The following is a 22,180-nucleotide window of genomic DNA, read 5'->3' as shown; positions in this document are numbered from 1 at the left end:
ACCCTGTATTATTTGATGAATGGTATTGATAAACTTACTTATATTGTTATCCTTTATTAGATTTGGTTCAATCAATTGCACCTGATAATTGTAAACTTCCTTAATATAATATGAGGGATTAGTAATTTCTCCAAGAATAATACCTTAACGAACGTTTTTTCTCTCTCTTTTATTTATTTTTTTTCAGTTACATTCATATCTGGGCATAGTTCATCGTAAAGCAGTGTATATAGATAGTATACAGTGCTGGGCAATGTCTATAACAAACAGAAAAGTTTATAAATAACTTAAGTTTAGAAAAAAATACCACGAAAATGGACAACATAGCAGTATAGTTTACCATAAAATTACAAGAAAACGAATATATCTTTGAAGAAAACTAAAATTTTAAATAGTTTACCTATAACTAATGTAAAGCTTAATAAGTTACAAACTCTCTCTCTCTCTCTCTCTCTCTCTCTCTCTCTCGTCTCTCTCTCTCATCTTCTCTCTCTCCCATCTACTCTCTCGCTCTCTCTCTCTCTCTCTCTCTCATGGGAAGGGCCAAGATTTCCGTCACTTTGTGAGGGGAAAGTGGGGAAGAAATGTTTTATTTTAACACGTTGATATTGATTTAGTATACATCTACTGAATATATTACTAATTATATGAAAACATGTATTAGAATCAATCTTAGTAAACGTTCAATAAATCTTATCTGTGGGTTCCCTTTTCCACATTCTTCTTTGTTTTTGTAAACTATTATTTTGTTCTGTTAACACAGATTTTCATCAATATATCGTCATTAATCGTTACTGATACCATTTCCTTGGTTTTTAGTTTCAGAGCATCCACTGTAGAACATGGCTTTTTTGTTTCTTTTATATCTTTTGTCAAATTCCTTTACTCTGATACTTTCCATATTTTGTAGACTTCTTCCCAAAACTTAGACTATAGTAGATTCACATCAACCGTGCATCTGATGTCTTGGCCCGTCCCTTAAGTGCTCCTGCTTGGCTGTTGATAAGCCAATCACAGGGCTGGAAACTCTCAGTCTCACTCGAGAGTTCACATAGGCAAGTGTAGGCTATGTTCCACCTCGCCCGAGGGATACTTTGGAAAGACATATCCCTCAGGAGAGATGGAACATACATCCTGCCTATGTGAGCTCTCGAGAGACTGAGAGTTCTCAGCCCTGTGATTGGCTTATCAACAGCCAATAGGGAGTGTCGTAAGGGACTTGCCTAGACATCAGATGCACGGTTGATGTGAACCTACTATAGTAAGGGGAGGCCAACACACCTCCCTAAAACTTTACCGTTGTCATTCTCAGGTCGGCAAGCACAAAATCAAACACATATATCGCATGCACTGTTCCTGAACCTCAATATCCTATCTTTGTTATCTCCCTAATCCAAGGCAAATATGAGTAGATGTCCATGTACACAGCAGGTTTCCCGGGCTGAGCGCAGCCTTCTCTCCAAGACATCACTGCAACAGGCTTAGAGTTGCAAACGAGAGGCCCACCGTTGTCACCCTGTGAATGGAAGAATGGAACGTGTGGAACAAGTCAACTGAAGTTTCATTCCAATGTTGGATGCCACTCGCGGTACCGATTGTCATACAAGGATGGTAGAGGGTGAGATATAGCATTCCGTCTCAGAAGTTCGGACGTAAGTTTTAGAAGATAAAAGCAACTGAAGGGGAGGTCCTATATAGAGGGCCATAGATAAATGATTCCTAGTGTGTATACTCGAACTAAAAGGCTTCAGTAATTGTATTATTACACGAGCAATGACAAGTAATACACATGCAAAGGCTCAGATGGAATTATTAAGGGAGCTGCTCTTAGATAAATGGGAATAAGTTTTGATTAAAAGGTTACAAACTTATTTTATGGACATAGATTCGCTACAAGGGACATATAATTCACTTGGAAGAAAGGCTCTGAATTACGAGGGATAATAGGGATTATGAAGTACTTTAAATGAAACCATACTATAAGGAAATGGGCTTTCAAGGATTGAGCTTATGATTACGTTTACAGAGAGAGAGAGAGAGAGAGAGAGAGAGAGAGAGAGAGAGAGAGAGAGAGAGAGAGAGAACTACGAAGTTCACAAAATTTAGTAGAATCTTTAAACAACGAAGATAAACTCTCGTAGTCAATGTATAAAATTCAGACAAATTGTCTAAATCATGGGTTTGGCCCTGTGTCGATTGAGAAAATAGACTTTAATTCAGTTGAAATGACTCAGATTCAATGAAATAATTTAGTTTGATTGTTTACATTTTCAATAAGGATTTAAAACAATTTTTTGTCTTGGTTGGAGCACCCATAAGTATGCTACAGGTCTCCTACTCTATACTCTCTTCCATATCTTTCTGGGCCACCTAAGGGCAAGAACCCGTGCTGGCATAAGGTCAACTCAATCTAAAGCAATCCATACAAATTTCAGAGACAGAATATATTTCTGGGGATGCCAAATTTATGTTATCTGTATACAAACAAGAAACTGATCAAATATTTAAACGCATTTCTTCTCTATTCCTGATTCGTCATTAAAAAAAACTTGTTTACTGTAATATAACAGATAAATGTCTCAGATAGATATAAAGAAAAGTAAATATTTTCCTGTGGGCATGGAACCCTCTACCAACAAGCTTCTGAAAAATCTCGGGGCGCTGAAGAAACTTACCACGCATGCGCCGACGCCATCTTGGCCAGCGCAGATGTTGCTTTCTCCAAGTACCGTGGAATAAGCTGCGTTGCATTTCTCCTTTGGTAATATCGGTACTGATGTATATTTCAAGTAATTAGCCCCAGGCGTATTATCTCGAAGAGGACCCCATCCTGGCTCGTGGCACAAACCTTGATGTAGAAGTTCAAACATGAAGGCAGATAAAAAAGATAAAAAAATAAATAAATAAAAAATAGAATTGAATAAAAAAAATAAAAAATAGGAAATGACAACGTCCAGACATAATTGTCATAAGAAAATATAAAGACAGAAATTGGTTAGAGTGATATGCAAGACGGCTATTTATAGCATACATGTTCGACACATTTTTTATCAATATTCTTGACAAGATAATAAATTTATTATGGCTGGAAAAGGTGTTTTTTCTGAATGTTAACCAATAATAGTGTGAAAATTATTATTATTATTATTAAAATACTCATACTGAGTAAGCTTGAAAGATCATCACGAAAATGAAATGCTATCTGTAAAGCAAAATATAAAATAAACGAAAGCTGTTAATAAAGAAATACTGATAAATTAGCATCCATACATATATATGCATAGAAATATGAATAAAAAGCTAAGCTTTTCAGGATGACGAGCACAAAAATATAAAAGAAAACTGGATCTTTTGTATGGGTATAGTATATGGGTAGCATGATTATTATTTTCTTTGCCTTTTTTTTTACCTATTGAGATCTTGCTACTTGTTGCTAATTATCTAATTTCAGTTTTGTTTATATTTATTGTTATTTTCAGTTCATTATTAAGTTCTGTTCAATTATATTCATTGCATTTTTCTACTTATCGTTTATTCTTCGTTTCTCTTTGGCTCCTCCACTCGCGTGCTTCCATCATTTACTAATATTACTATTACTACTACTAAAACTACTGCTTTACAATAAATTTTGATATACTTCACTGTAATGTATTTTACCTGTAAAGTTGTTAAAAGGTGCGTCGGGCAGGGGAGCAATGCTCACGAATTCGTTCTCGGAAACCGCCTCTGCCAAACGGACTAGGCCTACGTCGTGGTCGTAAGGCTTCGTGTGGCTGGCCAGGTGAAAATACAGGAAAAATTAGTTATAACATGTGACACATCGACTAATAAGGCAATACAACGATTGTATGATAAAACACAGTCTCAATACGTAGCTCATTGACTAATGAAACAATGCAATATGCTGTATGAAGGTTAATATATATCTTCTGTCAGGAATTTCCGAGTAACAATGTGAGGAAGAAGAAGAAGATGAAGAGGAGGAGGAGGGGAGGAGGAGGAGGAGGAGGAGGAGGAGGAGGAGGAGGAGGAGAAGAAGGAGGCGGAGGAGGAGGAGGAGGAAAGTAATACGAGTAACTGGTTGAGTGAATAAAACTAACAAGTTTCAAGTAGTAGTTGAATAGAAATGAAGTCCATGGAGAGGAACTTGCAAATAATTGGCTGATCATGAAAAAACAATGGGTAACTTGAAGCAGCGGAGGAATAATTAGAAAAACAAAAGAAACGGAGGTCACTTACTACGCATATTGGGGATGCAGGAAAAACTCCTTGACCAGAAACATTTTTCCAGTTACCTGCTGGTGACCGATGTACTTTTCCCCAGCGATCACCTGCGGAAGGTGGAAAATGAAAAGTTGTCAGTGACTGGTCACAAGTGAAGGTAACAAGAGTATATGAGATTTGTACCCTGACTCGTGAAGGGTATGGAGGATGGATGAGATGAAACTACTCAAGTTCATGGGAACCATCTTTATTCCCGCTGTTCTCTCCAGTTCCAAGCCAACAACATAAAAGGCGGCAACATACCGAATGTTCCTATGAGTTACGGACACAGCATATTATAGAGAACTGTTCCTTTTAAAAAACATTAAGGAACACATACACTAAAAGGAGTCTTGTGACAACTGATCAGCCACGTAAGGAGGGATGGTGATACGAACCAGCGTTTTTCAAACACAAGAGTGAGAGCCATAAAGGAATGTTAAAATCATTCTTTCATTTGAGAAAAGACTAAGGGAGACAAATGATTATAAGAATGACAGTTATATTGGTGTGGTTCATAATGGAAATATAATCGATGGTAAGTTCGTAGATTGCGATACATGACACCTAAGGTAACAGCTGTTATTATTATCATTATTATTATTATTATTATTATTATTATTATTATTATTACCTACAAGTACTTCTCTTTTAGAGCACTGGTCCCAGAAGGTGTTGCACTTCCAATTTTGACTAATGACTTCGGAGTGCAGTTGCTAGCCTCAAGCCCTTACCCACCCTGGTTGAATCCCACCAGAGTCAACCAAATACTTGGTACAAAATCTACTACTTAAGTCATCAGAGACGCAGTAGGCCTAACAAAAAATGCCTATATCACCAGCCACCCTCTTCCGAGAATGAAACCAGAGCAAATAAACTCATAATAATAATAATAATCTTACTATAATGGGCATAATAGTACTGGTAATCTTCTTAGGCACGAAGATATAGCAATTCAGTTGTATTCCACATAGGAAAATGAAAAAAGGTATATCTCAGAAAATGCCCAACAGTTTCGTCCTCCAATGGACCTCTTCTTGGAGCGTTTATTAAGGAAAGAGATAAAGTTTACAGTGCATGCGGCCAAGAAAGGCCTAAAATGTTTTTAAACATACAGTTACCAAAAACTAGCAGTTGAGCTACAAACTATTCAGCAGTAAAATAACAATAAAAACAAGAATAGCAGTTGAGCAAATGAAAAAAAATACCAAAATATCTAACGAGGTAATACATCCATTTGAAACAGCATAACATACAGTACATATTAACAAGCCTATACTATATGATAGTTAATGGATAAACATTATCCAATTTGTACTGACGTTTCATGACATGTACGTAAGATAAAAGGATCTAATTTATACAAACCAGGCGATAAATTAAAATTTTTTCCTTTGCTGTGAACAATGCAAGCTGTCTCTATCAAATTTCTTTCAATAAAACCTGTGCTCTTAAACAAAATCTTTGACCCGAGCCAGTCAATCGGTGCATTACATAAACTACTATGAACACATAAAGCATTGCTCGTATTATTTGTTCGTATATTATATTTATGATTTAAAATGCGTTTTTCGAGTGTCTTCCCAGATTGTCCTATATAAAACTACCGCACTTGCATGGGATCTTATTATATGACTCCTTCATTGTTCTCCGGACTATTATGAATTAAAGTTTTTCCAATGGTGCTAGGATATGAAAAAGTTGTACTAAAACCAAGTAACTTTAGGGGCTAGACTATAGATTCTAATGTGGGATGGTATGGGAAACATATAAAATCCAGTTTTCTGTTTTTCTCCTCATATGAATAAAATGTTTTTCGTGCTAACTTTAGACTGTAATCAATATCTTCCAATTTAAAATTATTTTCAATACCAACTTGATATATAAATTCTAGTTCCTCATTGATAAATTCCGGACTGCAGATATTCAGAGCTCTAAGAATACACTGAATGGGCATAATGTTTGTCCATCCGTCTGTCATTCAATCATGGTGAAACGGCTGGTCCGATGGGCATGAAACTTGGCAGGGTTATAGTGGGGACTCCTAAAATGGCTTATAATAGGGTTTCATCCTAACAGCCCCCCCTCCCTCTCCGAAGGAGGTTGGGGATGAGAAGGGATTCCCTGAAACGGAGCTGGTTCTGCCCGTGAAACGAGGCTAATTTCGCCCGTAGACTTAGTTACTTTACGAATTTTTCATGCATAATTTCTGTATGCATATGTTTGCTAGTAATAATAATAATAATAGAAATTAACATACTACAAGGTCCTGAGGCCTCTCTGGATCCAGACAGTGGGCTGCCGTGAGAACCCAGGTGGGCGAAATGAGTGTTCCGCCACACAGGTGTAATTTGGTCCGGTAGTGATTGGTCACCTGGATGCTGGTCACGTATGGAAAATCTGAAATGGATACTTTTATGGTCGTGTGGAAATTCAGGAAGTCGTGAACATTAGCGGATATATATATATATATATATATATATATATATATATATATGTATATAAATATATATATATATATATATATATATAAAGATATATGCCACGAAGGAAAAATAAACGAAGGAGGATCTGCGAGATCTTTCGACGTTAAACGTCCTTTACTGAGCAGAGACTGACATAAATGGGGCAAAAGACAATACAAGAAGATTCGTATAACTGACAGATAGGGATTATAAAGAGATTAGTACCTAGAATCCGACACACCTGGAAGATGAGAAACCTTCCCAAACAAGCATAAACAATGGGTGCAATTAAAGGTTTAAGATAATCCTTTAATTGTCTTGTCCTTGTATCTGAGATGATTGTCTTAAACCTTTAATTGCACCCATTGTTTATGCTTGTTTGGGAAGGTTTCTTATCTTCCAGGTGTGTCGGATTCTAGGGACTAATCTCTTTATAATCCCTATCTGTCAGTTATACGAATCTTCTTGTATTGTCTTTTGCCCCATTTATGTCAGTCTCTGCTCAGTAAAGGACGTTTAACATCGAAAGATCTCGCAGATCCTCCTTCGTTTATTTTTCCTTCGTGGCATATATCTTTATTTATGGATTTATCACGTTCCTAACTTTCGTGATTCAGTTACACACACACACACACACACACACACATATATATATATATTTGTATATGTATATATATATATTTAATATATATACAGTTTGGGTAAAAATGATTGACGCCGTCAATTATTTTTGCCAAAAAGGGCAGCAACGTTCTCGACTCCAGTATTGGCCGAATTAAATGTCGTAAACATACGTCTGGCAATCACGTACCCTTCATTTTCCCTCTCACAAATACCCGTCCCCCCTACCCTTGATGTTGCGTGGGTGGGAGGCCTCTGTTGCCTAGTAACATTGCTTTGTGAAACCTGTTTCCACGCATAGTTACCTGTGGTTTTTGCAGTGTAGTGCTGGATTATGCCGGGTAATAAGCACATTACTGAAACACAGGTTGCTCAGGTAGTTGCTTTATACAAGCAAAAAGTGTCAACCTCCGAAAATGCTGCTAGTGTCGGTGTGACAGTCAGAACTGCCCAGCACTGGATTAAAAAGTTCAAGGATTTGGGCGAGAGGGCCCAACCCCAGGTTGGAACATCAACAGGGAGAAAGAGGAAACTAACCAACAGAGACCTCAGATTTCTTCGAATTGCTATTGAGAAGAATCCAAGGGCTTCCTCTAAATAGCTGAAGGAGCAAAACAGGAAAATCTTCAGTCATATCTGTGCCAGAACCCTAAGAAAGTACATAAAGGACGGCTTGGGCTACCGTTGTCTTGCTGCCAAGAAAAAACCGCTCCTAACGAGGCGTCACATTAAGAATCGCCTTTCATATGCTAGGCGTATGTTGAAGAATTTAACCCTCCAGCACTTTAAAAGGATCCTTTATAGTGACGAAGTCACATTCAGAGTGTCCTCAAGCCCTTCAAGGAAGGTTTACCGATCCCGTAGTAGTGACCCTTACCGGGAGAAGTACGTGAATACGACCACGAAGCACCCTGATTCTTTGATGTTCTGGGGTTGCTTTTCATACCATGGCAAAGGGGCGTTGGTAACACTGCCCAAGAATGTTACTATGAACCAGTACAACTACTCTGAGCTGAACCAGTACAACTACTCTGAGCTGTTAATGGAATATTTGGTACCGTCAATGGTCAAATGTAATGCAAAGGTGTTCATGCAGGACGGTGCCCCTTGTCATAGGGCAAAAATAGTCACAGATCTCCTTAAATTCTGTAAAATCCCTTTTCTTGGTGACTGGCCTGGCAATAGCCCCGATCTGAATCCCATTGAGAACTTGTGGGGCATCATCAAAGCACAATTAAGGGACCGCGACACCTCCAGTCTCGAGAAACTAGAGAGAGAGGTCAGAGACATTTGGGAGAACTTTCCCGAAACCATCCTTGAAAACTTAGCCAAGAGTATTCCTGGACGACTTCAAGCAGTTAAAAAGAAGCGTGGGGGTCGCACCAAGTATTAGAACCCTTAAAAACATCAATCAAGCACATCACAGCATCGTAGTGAATAAGTATTCCGAGGTACTGCGTGCATGCAGTAGGATCTATAGGACGCGTCAATCATTTTTACCCAAACTGTATATATATATATATATATATATATATATATATATATATATATATATATATATATATATATATATACATACATACATATATATATATATATATATATATATATATATATATCGAATTCCATGGTAATGTTATTGGTGACTGGAAACTCTACAGATAAAATGAATATTTTGTGTATGACTGAATGTGGGTTTCCATGGATGTACGATTAACTTTTGAGTTGAAATCAATAATTATGTTGTTATTGAGAATATTTAGAGTGGTATCAAAATGATAAGCCTTTTATTACGCTAGGCAAAAGGTTCGGTGAATTTCGCTTTATATAGAATGATAGAGAAATTTGGGAGTGAACTATCAATTTTTTAATGGGCCACTGATTCGCTATAAACAGATGCATCAGCTGTATTCTGAATAGTAACGTAAAAGGCTAAAACGATGCGTGGTTGGGTATTACCAAAAAAAAAAAAAAAAAAAAAAAAAAAAGACTATTCGAAGAAAAGAAGACTTAAATCTAGTTAACAGTTCGATAAACAGGGTGAAGTGAGAGAAACTGCCAGATAGAATTGCATCATGGCGGAAGCAACTGACAGTTAAAGGATCTCTTCTTTAAAAGGTTGAAACTGGAGCACGACGAAGTTAAAGAAGTTGGAGAGCTAGGTAGAAAGGGACGAGAGGGTGGGGATGGAAACGAAAAGGCAGAAGGCAGAGCAGCTGGGAACGCGAAAGGCATAGTTTGGGTGGTGTGATCAAAGAGGCTGTTTAAATGAAAAGTCACTCCTAAAATGAGATGCCTTACCTGGCGTTGGCGTTGGTGGTGGATTTTCCGGCGTCGGATCTAAAAAAAAGAAGAAGAAAAAAAAAAGATGAGTAAATAAATATATAAAAACGCAAGTCAATTATACAAACACCAGGAGTAGTGTATTAGGATAGTATAGCTGGTTCATTGAAGGTAGATTCTTGGGTGAGCCCTATGCCTGCGAGACGTTTGTTTGACAGCCGTTGATTGGCTGGGAGTGGCCTTCCTCCTGGCAACAGCCAATCAGCGGCCGCCAAACAAACGTCTCGTAAGCGTCGGCCTCAAACGAGAATCCACCTTAAGTGAACCAGCTTTAATATGTTACATCTTCGCAAGAGCTTTTTGAGGCTGTAGTGGCACAACATCCCTAGGGATACTTTCGTAATCTAACGGCGTGGGGGGAAAAAGGACCTCTGGAACTGAGAATTTCGACAGCGAGGCACATTGAACACATATTGGCTCCACTGATCAACAAATTGCTCTCTGCAGGAGAAGAGGATCAGGGTTCAACTGTGAATGTGGAAGATCTGTTAAAATACAACTTATGAAAAACTGACAGACAAGAGATCATCCGTCGATGGTCCAACTCATGACTGCTAATGTTAGGAAACAGGGCCCTACTACCACCAACTAACTAACTACCCTATCTAAAAGAGATAAATCTCTGGCAAAACCAGACATCCGCACCGGAGAGCAGTATTCCAGTAAATGAAAGACAAAATGACCTAAAACAGGTTGCACTGATTTTATCGCTGTTATAAATATATTAGGCTCTTCGTACAAAACCTCATCTCCGTGTAGCATTTGCTGACACTTTCCTCAGGCGTTTCTCTACAGTTAGATATAAGTAAAAAATTACACACAGTATTTTTAAAGCTTTGGACTCACTGAGTAGTCACATCCTCTTGAAGGGGAGGATCGGGTGGAAAATGTATACGAGATCTACTAATCAACAGTGATTAGGTTTTCCTGGATTTCAACCTCATACCCCACCGACGACACCACTCACGAATCCGCTCCATGTCCCGACTGAGACTAAGGGCCGCTTCATTTCTCATAGGCGAAAACTGATACAGCCACGAGTGTTGCATCATCGGCTTACTGAACAATCTTGTTTTCAAGGCCAACAACTATATCCCTCGTATACACTCAAATTAACAGTGTAGTGAGAACACTACTCTGAGGAAACCCCAGACACAACAGGTCTTGGTATTAGCATTAAAAATCTATTTGGACTACTCTGCACTCAAAACCCTTGTCAAGGGTCCCTTGCAAATGGCAGTCAAATCTTAAAGAGCACTGCAGGTACCTAACTACTTTCTATTTGTATATTGACTATCACTTAACAATCCTTTAGATTCTATCTGCTTGTATAGTAGCTTAAAAATAAGTTTTCCTGGAACTTTGGAGAATCCAGGGAGAATAGAAAATGGGCTGTTGTTACTGCAGTCTGCAGTAATGCCATTCTTTGGAATAGGCACTGTATTTCTAAGCTTGCGCTCATCTGCAAAGATACTACGTCAACATAGATATCTATAGAATTTACTAGCATGGGAGATAACACACTAGAAGCCTTTTTAGAAAACATAAGGAAGAGATCCTCAGGATCTTCTCCACACCAGCTATTAAGATTTTCAAGAGCGAACTGGAAAATCTGTAAGAACAGATCCCGGATGACAAGCGTCATCAAAGGGACCAATTAAATAAAAGTGACCCCCATAATGAGATGACTTACCTGGCGTTGATGGTGGACTTTCCGGCGTCGTATCTGAAAAGAAATAAGAGAAAAAGTCACAGAACTTCACTTAACCGATTTCAACCAATGCCTCCGAAACTTCATACATTTTACAGAAGTTTTTATTTTTTTTTATTTTTTTTAGTTCAATAATCAACAGTTATGTTGTTGATGAGAATATTGAAGGTGGTATCAAAATTGTAGCCTAAGTCATTTATGACGCTAAGTAAAAGGCTACATAAGTTTCGTTTTATACAGAATGAAACAGAAGTTAAGTAGGGAAATATTTTGTTTTTTTCAGAAGATGAACCCTCTTCATATAGAACAAGCCCTCGCGGACACTGAATTGAAATTCAAGCTTCAAAAGAATATGGCGTTCATTCGAAATAAGATAAATATAGATATATCTCTGGCAAATAATATACGAGGACTCTCGCACCATACTGAACTTCCATGCGGCATTTACTGACCCTTTCAATACATTTTCTCAAAAGTACCGATGTTAATCACAAGTGACCCCAAACATCCTTAAGCTTCAGAAGAGTCCCATCCACCGGAAGGGGGAATGGGGTGAAATATCTGGACGAGATCTACTAATCAATAGTGTTTTCGTTTTACTAGAGGTCAGCCTCGTACCCCACCGACTCCACCATTCACTTATCCGCTCAGTGTCATGACTGAGACTAAGGGCAGCCTCATTTCTCATAAGTGGAGACTACTACACCCACGAATGGTGCATCATCAGCATACTGAACAATCTTGTTTTCCAGGCAAACAACCATATCACTTGTACACTAAAAATAACAGCGTACTAAGAGCATCACCCTGTGGAACTCCAGTATAAGGCCAGGAGTACAAGAGCTACTCTGTGGCGTCACAGAGTGGCGTCGGTGTGTGGCGATGTGGCTTTCATTAGGTTTCCATTGTTTATAAGCTGTGGAGGGATCAGCGACAGCTCGCAACAGTCGCAACAATGGACAGCTGTGGGAAGCCACATCCCCGCCACACACCGACGCCACTCTGTGGTGCCACAGAGTGGCTCGTGTGCTACAGGCCTAACAGGTTCGCTAAACATCCAATCAACAGCAACTCGCTACTGCCTACCTGTAGCTGCCACAGTGTAATGACTTACCTGGCGGTGGTGGTGGAATTTCTGGCGTCGGATCTGAAAATAAATAAGAGACAGATTTACAAAAACTTCACCTAGCTGCTTTCAAACATTGATTTTTCCATTACTGGAAAGGAAGAAAAAAATAAATAGACAAAAATGTACGAAAATAATTGAAATCCAAGGAGAATTGTTTCAAGGCAGCAGTGTCTTACATCTTCACTTCAACTTTTGAGATTCTCATGGCACAACAGCCTTAGGGAGGCTGTTCCATAGTCCAATGGTGTGAGGAATAAAGGTCCTCTGGAATTAAAAGTTCGACAGCGAGGCTCATTTACTGCATATTGGTGCTGCTATCTAACAAATCTGGCTGCTCACGGCAGGGAGAAGTGAATCAGGCATCAACGGTAAATAGAAAAGATCTCTGTTAAAATACAAGCTATGAAAAATTGACAAACAAGAGACCATCCATCCATGGACCAAGTCATAAATGTTAATGTTAGGGAACAGAAACCTATCACCACCAACCACTCTATCTAAAAGAGATAAATCAGTCTTTTTTTTTTTTCATGGGGAGGGGTTTGTTTCCCCTAAACTGGATCTTTTCTTCTATAACTGTCAATGTATATATACGTAGGTATATATATCATATTCCTATTATCACTCTTGTATTTCCTACTACTAAAGAATGATGATAATATTTAATAGCAAAAAAAAAAAAAAAAACTTGCCAAAAAAAAAAAATGTTATTTACTACTTTGTAAGCATAGTTCATTGAAAAGGATAGTCACAGAAAATATGGACTTCCAGAAATTTTGTGTCGACCACTCACCCGACAGCCCCCTCGGTACAGACCTGTAAATCTCTGGCAGAAGCAGGCACCCACACTGGAGAACATTATTCTAGTAAGGGCAAGGGAAGACAAAATGGCCTAAAACAGGTTGCATTGATTTTATCACTGTTATAAATACACGATGCCTTACGTAGCATACCTAAGTTTCGTGCGGAATTTGTCTGACACGATCATGGAGGATCGGGTGGATAATCTGTATGAGATCTACTAATCAATTGTGTTTTCGTTTTACTGAAGTTCAGTCTCACACCCCACCGGCTACTCGATTCACTAATCCACTCTATGCCATAAGTGGGCACTTCAGTGCACCCACGAGCGTTGCATCATCGGTATACTGAACAATCTTGTTTTTCAAGCCAACAATCATACATGTCACATTAAAAATAAGTGTGACAAGAGCACTACCCTGTGGAACTCCAGCACAACATTTCACTAAAGATCCCATCAACAGTAACTCGCTGCTGTCTACGTGTAAGAATATCTTGAAGGAATCCTAAAACATATCCACCCACTCCAATATTCTAAAGTTTATAAATGAGTATTTTGTGATTTACTAAAACGAAAACAATACTAAAAATCTATTTTGATCACGCTACACTCAAAACCCTTATTAAGGTTCCCTTGCAAATGGCATGTGAAATCTAAGAGTATTCCAGGTACCTAACTACTTTCTATACGTACATTAACTATCACCTAACAGTGGTTTAGATTTCACATACTTGTATAGTTGCTTAAGAATAAGTTTTTCTGCAACTTAGGAGAGCACAAGGAGAACAGAAATAGGTCTGGAGGTACGCTACTCTTTGGAACAGGCATAATTTTGACTAAACTTGCGCTCATCTTCAAAAAATACTACATCGCCATAAAAAGTTATAGAATCTACTGATTTTGGGAAACAACACAAGAAACCTTTTTAAAAACAAATGGAAGAAACTCTTAGGATATTCACCAACCCAGCTATCAAGATGATCAAAAATTTTCTTGACATCCTTAGAGTTGAGTTGAATATAGAATTTAGGCCAAAGGCCAAGCACTGGGACCTATGAGGTCATTCAGCGCTGAAATGGAAATGAACAGTAAAAGGTTTGAAAGGTGTGACAGGAGGAAAACCTCAAAGCAGTTGCACTAGGAATCAAGTGTTAGGAGAGGGTGGAAAGTAAGATGGAGGAAAGAGAACATGAAAGGAGGTACAGTAAAGTAACAAAAGTGGTTGCAGCTAGGGGCCGAAGGCACGCTGCAAAGAACTGTAAGTAATGCGTACAGTGCATCGCATGAGGTCTACTGACGGCACTACCCCCCCACTACGGGAGACATCCCTAGGGTAAAATACAAACTTCAGGATGACAAGTATCAGGGAGAGGAACATCCTCAGCTGATCGCAAAAGCTCGATGAGGCACTACAACATTTCGCTTAGGGCCACTAACCATTCCACCATCATCTGTTAGTAGTGGTTGAACTGCAGAGGAGCCTGCCCCAAAGATAGAAGATGCCAATCTGGTCCATCACAGATGAGGCTGAGTAATTCATTCAAGTTTCTGATGAATGGAATAATTGTAATTAATCCAGCCATATGGTAAATTCTTTTCGCAAGACGGCGAGACTCAATAAAACTAGTGTATGTTGAATTTGTTTTGACTACTTAGTGGGGCCCAGTACCCGGCGGTGAGGCCGGGTCCCACGACCCCAGGCGATGTGAATGTACTCTAAAGTAACAGTTATCTAACACCGGTGTTTTGGTGCTGAGCCAACGCCCGAACTTTTTATTTCCTTTTTTTGTTATTTCCTATGTTGTGTACCTGCCCTACTTGCCAGAACGTAAGAATTCACAATTCAATGTTTACCGTAAACTACCAACCGAGCGGTAGTTCTCCCGGATGTCAGTTTTCACCCGTATCTTATCTTACCATATTCAGCAACGATTTGAAAATGGCTTCTTGGTCTTCTTAGTTAGGCAGTCACTGAGCAGGGAAAGACCCTCTCTCTTTCACCCCTCTTTAACCTCTAATGCTAATTCATTGGTCTGTCAGCTGTTAAGCACTTACGTGGGATTCCGCACCGATGAAAAGTTTTTACAGACAACAGACAGACGGACCAAACTGCTATTTTTTTGTAGTAAGATTGTCGTGGCAAGCTTGCCTACGTGTGTCATCAAACCATGGCTGGTCATTTGTCATGAACCTGATGACCTTTATAGGGACATATCTTACTAAAATAGCCATCAGCATTTCATTTAAATTCTGTTTAGGATCTGCATCTGATAAATCGTATGAAATATTAAGCGCTTGACAGACTTAAATCTGGTGATCTTAACAGGCTCTAGGTTTCAGTCAGTTATTTCCAATGGTAGCAATTGGAATATACAGATTGGCAGATATATCCATTTCAATGGTACAATGGTCGAAAGGGCCTGTATACTTGTATACTTTCACTTTAGAAGTAGAAGGAATATACAGATTGGCAGATATATCCATTTCAATGGTACAATGGTCGAAAGTGCCTGTATACTTGTATACTTTCACTTTAGAAGTAGAAGGAATATACAGATTGGCAGATATATCCATTTCAATGGTACAATGGTCGAAAGTGCCTGTATACTTGTATACTTTCACTTTAGAAGTAGAAGGAATATACAGATTGACAGATATATCCATTTCATTTGTACAATGGTCGAAAGTGCCTGCGTACTTGGACTTAGAAATAGAGTTAAGGAAGGTGGACAGCTCACTTACCTGGCGTTGACGGTGGATTCTCCGTCGTCTGATCTAAAAAGAAACAAGAGAGAGTAAGAGAGTTACAGCTTCACTTAACCGCTTTGCTTTGAAATATTGCCTACCAATAGTCATACTTTTTACTAAATCTTTTGAATAAGATTATTGTTCAGGATTTAAAGCTGCTCCTACATATCTTATGTCCAAACGCCTGAAAACAACCAAAAATGAATAATAACAAAATAATTGTCGGCAGATCCTCGTTACAATTTCAAGAAGTCAAAACTTACATTTAACAATGTTATGTTGACACCAAAGTTAATCAGTTTTTGTGTAACTGTAAACAGTGAACCAAAAGATGCACTGCCAAATAAAGAAACCTATCACAAACTGGTAAACGTCACTTGCTAAAAATAAGCTCTACCAGAGTTGATCAGTTTCTTCTTCAGCAGGCAGTTTTGCTCCCAGAAACGCCAATTGACGAAAATACATTACTTTGGTGGTTATACAGTGTTAAAAAATCTCTACAAAATACCCGTACTTAGGTAATAAGATAAATATCAGGCAACTAGGGGACAGTCTTCGGTGGAAATAGTAAGCAGAGTCGAATTGTATAAACCCTCTGACGGATTGTTCTCTCAGTCCATAAAGTCGAGAGGGATATTCAGTGAAATAGATGGAAAGTCCCTCAGAGAGGGAAAATATAATGTATAAAAACCTAGTCTAGTGAGCTTAGGCAGTCGGGAATTGATGTACCAGTTGAGGTGATATCTATTTTTTGTAAAAATATCTGTGTATCTTAAAATTAGGCACCTCAGCAACATACTAAGAATAAAAAAAAGAAAAATCAAGAAACCTGAAGCAGCCTGAATAGTGGCAAAGCATAAAGTTAAATATTTAGTACTATTTCAATTATTATTGCTGGAAAATTCAAAGTCAGGTACTATGGTGTCTGTAACGTCATTCTAGCTAGCAAGTGTGACCTTTGATATTTGTGTGGAAAAAAAAGATGCTAAAAGTGTCCATGTGACGCCATCTTTGAAAGGTCTGCGAATAATGTTGACCAAAAGTCATTAAAAGAGAGCTCCAGAACCAACGGGTCGACAATGTGGGGTTGGGGTCACCTTGTGTGGCGAATAAGAAACCCAGCAAGTTTGTCGCAACAACTGAGGGATGGCAAAAAGGATGGATTTAAGAATTCTGAAAAGCTTAAAAGGAAAAGTTTTGGTAATCCCCCAAACAATTTGATGCAGATGCATGGTTTCCTATTATCACAAAAAAATTATGGACTATTTGAAAAAAAGAAAATGTAAATCGTTGCAAAAATAGCTGATGACTAAGGGGTCAGTTTCAAATCATCTCTTCTTTAAAGGTTAAAATTGGAGCACGACTGAGTTAAGAAGGTGGAAAGGGACAGAGAGAGAGAGAGAGAGAGAGAGAGAGAGAGAGAGAGAGAGAGAGACTCCCATAATAGGATGACTTACCTGGTGTTGATGGCGGACTTTCCGGCGTCGTATCTGAAAAGAAATAAGAGAAAAAGATAGAGACTCCCATAATGAGATGACTTACCTGGTGTTGATGGCGGACTTTCCGGCGTCGTATCTGAAAAGAAATAAGAGAAAAAGAGTCACTTAACTGGTTTCAGCCATTGCCTCCCAAACTTAACCCTTTTTACTAAAGTTTTTTTTTTTTTTAAATTCAATAATCAATAGTTATGTTGTTGATGAGAATATTGGCGGTGGAATCAAAATAGTAAGTCTCTTATGACGCTAAGTAAGGTGCTGCATGATTCTTTTTATACAGAATGAAACAGAAGTTAGGTAGCATGCGTAACCTGAATCATTGGCGTAATTGTAACGTACCGAATATTCTCTTGTCAGGATTCCTGTGGCTGGTAAAAAAAGTATATATACATACATATATATATATATATATATATATATATATATATATATATATATATATATATATATATATATACACGCGTGTTCGTGTGTGTGTGTGAGAGTGGTGTGAGTACGTGTGCGCTGAGACAAAAAAAAAAAAAAAAAAAAAAAAAAAAAAAAAAAAAAAAACTAGAAAAAAAGGGGAAATCGACTGTTAGCGTGACAGCTATAATTTCGTCTTAACAAACTTGAAGATTCGAAGGCAGTTTTTATAGTAAATTGGTCTGATCTGAAGATCACAATTTACTTCCCCCTGTTTTTCATGTGAGGATATTTCAGACGTAATAGTTCGACGAAGAAAAAGTTATTGAAAAGATAAAGCTCCTCCATATTTCCTGTTTCCTTTTCATTCATTCGGGGAGTAAGCCTACAATCTACTTTGTAGTTGTTGTTATTCTTGCTGTTGTCGTTCTTGTTGGGGGGTAGGAATGGTCAATGGAAAAGCATAAAAAGCTATGAAAAAGTGTTTCGCGTTGAGTTAAAGATACAGGAATTTTAAGATAGGGTATTTACGATTTATTTATTAGAATAATGTAAAGAATATATAATGTGTCTGTTAAATAGTACAGAAAAATGATTTTCTAATAAAAAATAACGTATTTATTTTGATTTTCATTGGTGAAACAAGGCTATTTGATCGTAGGATTTAGCATGTTTTAACATATTTGGTGTACAGCATTTAGGGGTTATGATTCTGTTCAATTATTTTGTTTCCACTTTTAATTGACAATATATGAACGTGTTTGAGCGGTTGTGTTCTTTTTATTTGATCCTTATTTGTATACTAAGTGGTACTAAGTATGAGTATTAATTACGAAGAACCACTTCACGATAAGTTAGGAATATAATGTTTACAAATTATGCTTCAGGGGACAATCTTGCACGCGTCCCTAGTAAGCTGGAGGTCGGATCACACGCCTTGTTTGAGAATTAGCTACAGGGTTGAAGTTGAACTGGTAAAAGAAGGTAACAGATATGGGGCATTACAGAGATGAACAAAAAGCTAATGAACTTCTGTTTGGAAATAACCACAAAAATAGAACAGCAGTAACGAGAGAGAGAGAGAGAGAGAGAGAGAGAGAGACAGAGAGAGAGAGAGAGAGAGAAGAGAGAGAGAGAGAGGTCTAAACGTACCCCATAGCAGTGGGTCACAACTTTGCGTGTCTGACACGGAAGAAATGAGCCCTCAGACGTTAATAACTCTTCTTACTCAGAGTTAAGATCCTATAACGGCTCCTATTTTGGAATTACGCTGCCTCGTTTCGACTTTAAGACAAAAAACAAGCTTTCCATGATTCAAATGCCTTGTAATCTCCACATGGGACAGATTTACAACTGCGCCATCAAATTACAAGAGAGAAAAACGGTCGAGAATCATGATTCTTCTTTGTTGGTCTCATAGGACTTCGAGGTTGTTCACGCGTCTGTTATCGGCTCCGTGAAGTTCGGTTGATTACTGGATTAATCTTTAATGATTAACAATGCTCACTCTACTGATTATTTAAATGAAGTGATATATTAGCTAAATCTAGTGGTGAAAAAGGATTAATGTACTACCATTACCGAATAATATTGATTTGGTGTAGGTCATTCGCTTGATTGTTTAGTTTGTAAATGAAAACTCGTAAAACGCAAATTCCTTCGAGATGAAACAAGAAGATTAAGGACGAAACAAATAATGTTGGAACGAAAACAGATTATTGCGAGTTTCTTCCCGTGAGACATTCACAGTGCGGAAAAAAAGGAAGAAATCAGGAGGAGAAATAAAACAGTATGTTTTTGTTAGACATTCACATTTTGGAAGATAAAAAAAAAAGGGCGAGGAGAAAAAAAAGAGGAGGAGAGAAGAGAGAAAGAGGAAGAAAGAGTTAGTAGGATGAGGAGAAATGAAAGAAGCAATAAAAACATAAACGTAGGAGGGAAAAAAGGGTGACAAAGAGATCAAGAGTAAATAAAATTGGAAAAGCAGGAAGGAGAGAAGGAAAAGGGAGCATAAAAGAGAAGAAGAAAGATAAGTATGAAGGAGGGAAAGAGGAAAGGAGGATGAGTAGGAAGCAAGTGAGGAGTAGGAGTTGAATAAAAGAGAAGGGAAAAGGGCAAGGGAGAGAAGAATAAGTGTAAGAGGAAGAGAAATGAGAAGATAAAGGATAGGAAATACATAGGAGATGTTTGTGAACTCATACATGCATAGTACAACCCCTTTCTCGCCATCTTTTCCCCCTGTGGGTTAAATCCTTCTAAGCTCTGGAATTACTCACCGTTGGTCGACCGATTTCCAGCTTTGCAAATGTTCTCCCAGTGGCAGACCCCTGGAAAATGAACGCTTGATTAGGCATCGGAATATAGGGCGAGCGCTGGGACCTATGAGGTCATTCAGTGCTGACTGGAAAATTGAGAGTAGAAGGTGAATATGAACGGAAGCACAACAAAAGGAACGCAACGGGATGCAGCTAGGGGCCGAAGGGACGCTGCAAAGAACATTAAGTAATGCTTACGGTTTGCCGCATGAGGTGCACTGACGGCACTACCCCCCCTACTACAGGAGATTAGGCATCGGCACTATTTCCATAATTTTCAATATCTCAGACAATAATGCATCAAGTCACATAATGAGACCCCGTAGGAAGGTTAGTGCCGTCAGTGGATCTGATGTGGTGCACTGTAGGCATTACTGAAGGTTCTTTGCAGCAGGCCTTCTGCCCCTAGCTTCAACCACTTTCTTTCCTTTAACTGTACCTCCTTTCATATTCTCTTTCTTCATTTTACTTTCCACCCTCTCCTAACACTTGATTCATAGTGCAACTGCTTTGAGGTTTTCCTCCTGTTACACCTTTCAAACCTTTTACTGTCAATTTCCATTTCAGCGCTGAATGACCTCGTAGGTACCAGTGCTTGGGGTTTGGCCTAAATTGTATATTCAACTCAACTCAGTTCAACTCAAGTCACATAATGAATAATACGGTAAATATGTACAATTAATACAAAAGTCTGTATACTATGCAACAATTCCTTGCAGCTTGAACCACAAATTATATTTTTGGCTTCATTGTATAAGTACAATGAGCCTTAGTTTAGAATAAAGTGTGTAAGCAGTATTATTGAAAATGACTGTGAAACCATGGATTTGTCGGCTGACAGACTTATACAATTTCATCTCTCTCTCTCTCTCTTTCTCCAATTTATGAAAATAACAGTCCATATCATTTTATCACTCACTGAGAGAAGCACAAGTATTTGCATCCATGACAAGCAAATTAATGAGATTACTGACGCCATAAAAAAATCCATCTTCATAGTCACCGGTGTGACTTCTGAAGTTCTGAAGTGTGTTTTCACTGGATCGACTGAAATAATAATGTCTTAAATGAGGTTAGTTAGGATGAGGTAGAGTTCTATTTCTTCTCGTTCTTTTTTCTTAGTATGGAAGATGGAGAAACGACAGCCTATCTAAGAAATGGTGGTAGCCTAGGTTACGTTAGGTTAGGTTAGGTCAGGTCAGGTCAATTGTGATTTCAGGTTATAGGGTATTCTTACCGTCACAATTTCGGCTTAACAGAAACCAGCACATTGCTTTCTAGAAGCTCACAGTCGTAGGAGTCTCATTCTCAAATCTTAGTTTAATTATGTAGGTTGTAAGAGAAAGGGAACTAGGTAGATTTAACCACCAGCCTTGTGCCGTTACGGGATCGTTACATAACCAACACCTTGGGAATGAAAGCCCTCTTAGTGACACCTGACTACCTAGGACAAAGTAGTTTACATAAATCAAAGAGGAACCCTCTAACGATGCACTCCTACCAGAGAAACTCAAGTTAACGTCAGACGTTTTTGAGATAAGATTTTTTAATTATGGTCATTGGTCTAGATTCAGAATTTCTTGGAACTATGAACGCTTCTTAGAAAGCTGCTCAAGGGATGATGGTAGCCTCAGGTAAGTTAGTTTCTTCCTGTAAAAACCAACTGCAACTATATTCATTCACGCAAAGCTAAGACTTGGAGAGAACAATATTCTTTAGTTCAGGAGTGGAACCCTTTGTCACAAGCGAACAGACAATTCAATAACTAGTTTTTCGGTTCTTTTCACTGTAATTTGTACTGAAAGAAAAAAGATTAAACGAGGCCCATTGCCAAGAACCCACTTTTTGATGATGCACATAGGGATCTTCAAATGTGAAATAG

At 38.3% G+C, this 22,180-nt stretch overlaps 1 protein-coding gene across 5 annotated transcripts in view; it reads right to left on the bottom strand.

The window, feature by feature from the left end:
* Positions 1-508: 508 nt before the first annotated feature.
* The window catches only part of LOC135195812 (trypsin-3-like), a 23,282-nt gene continuing 1,610 nt past the window's right edge, over positions 509-22,180 (bottom strand). The window contains exons 3-13 of one of the 5 annotated variants that reach the window (XM_064222290.1): positions 20,260-20,310; positions 17,625-17,657; positions 16,077-16,109; positions 12,518-12,550; positions 11,386-11,418; positions 9,651-9,689; positions 6,524-6,663; positions 4,240-4,331; positions 3,658-3,773; positions 2,676-2,848; positions 509-1,516 (exon numbers count right to left, since the gene is read on the bottom strand). In XM_064222290.1, the coding sequence (XP_064078360.1) occupies positions 1,364-1,516; positions 2,676-2,848; positions 3,658-3,773; positions 4,240-4,331; positions 6,524-6,663; positions 9,651-9,689; positions 11,386-11,418; positions 12,518-12,550; positions 16,077-16,109; positions 17,625-17,657; positions 20,260-20,310 (896 nt within the window). In that variant the 3' untranslated portion in view covers positions 509-1,363. Of the gene's footprint in view, positions 1,517-2,675; positions 2,849-3,657; positions 3,774-4,239; positions 4,332-6,523; positions 6,664-9,650; positions 9,690-11,385; positions 11,419-12,517; positions 12,551-16,076; positions 16,110-17,539; positions 17,573-17,624; positions 17,658-20,259; positions 20,311-22,180 lie in introns of all 5 variants that reach the window. The other 4 variants (XM_064222289.1, XM_064222293.1, XM_064222294.1 and 1 more) reach the window with 4 other exon arrangements.

This window comes from Macrobrachium nipponense, chromosome 16 (assembly GCF_015104395.2).
Source record: "Macrobrachium nipponense isolate FS-2020 chromosome 16, ASM1510439v2, whole genome shotgun sequence".
Taxonomy (NCBI): domain Eukaryota; kingdom Metazoa; phylum Arthropoda; class Malacostraca; order Decapoda; family Palaemonidae; genus Macrobrachium; species Macrobrachium nipponense.
Note: the sequence above shows the minus strand (reverse complement) of the source record. Positions and strands in the feature narration are given on the sequence as shown.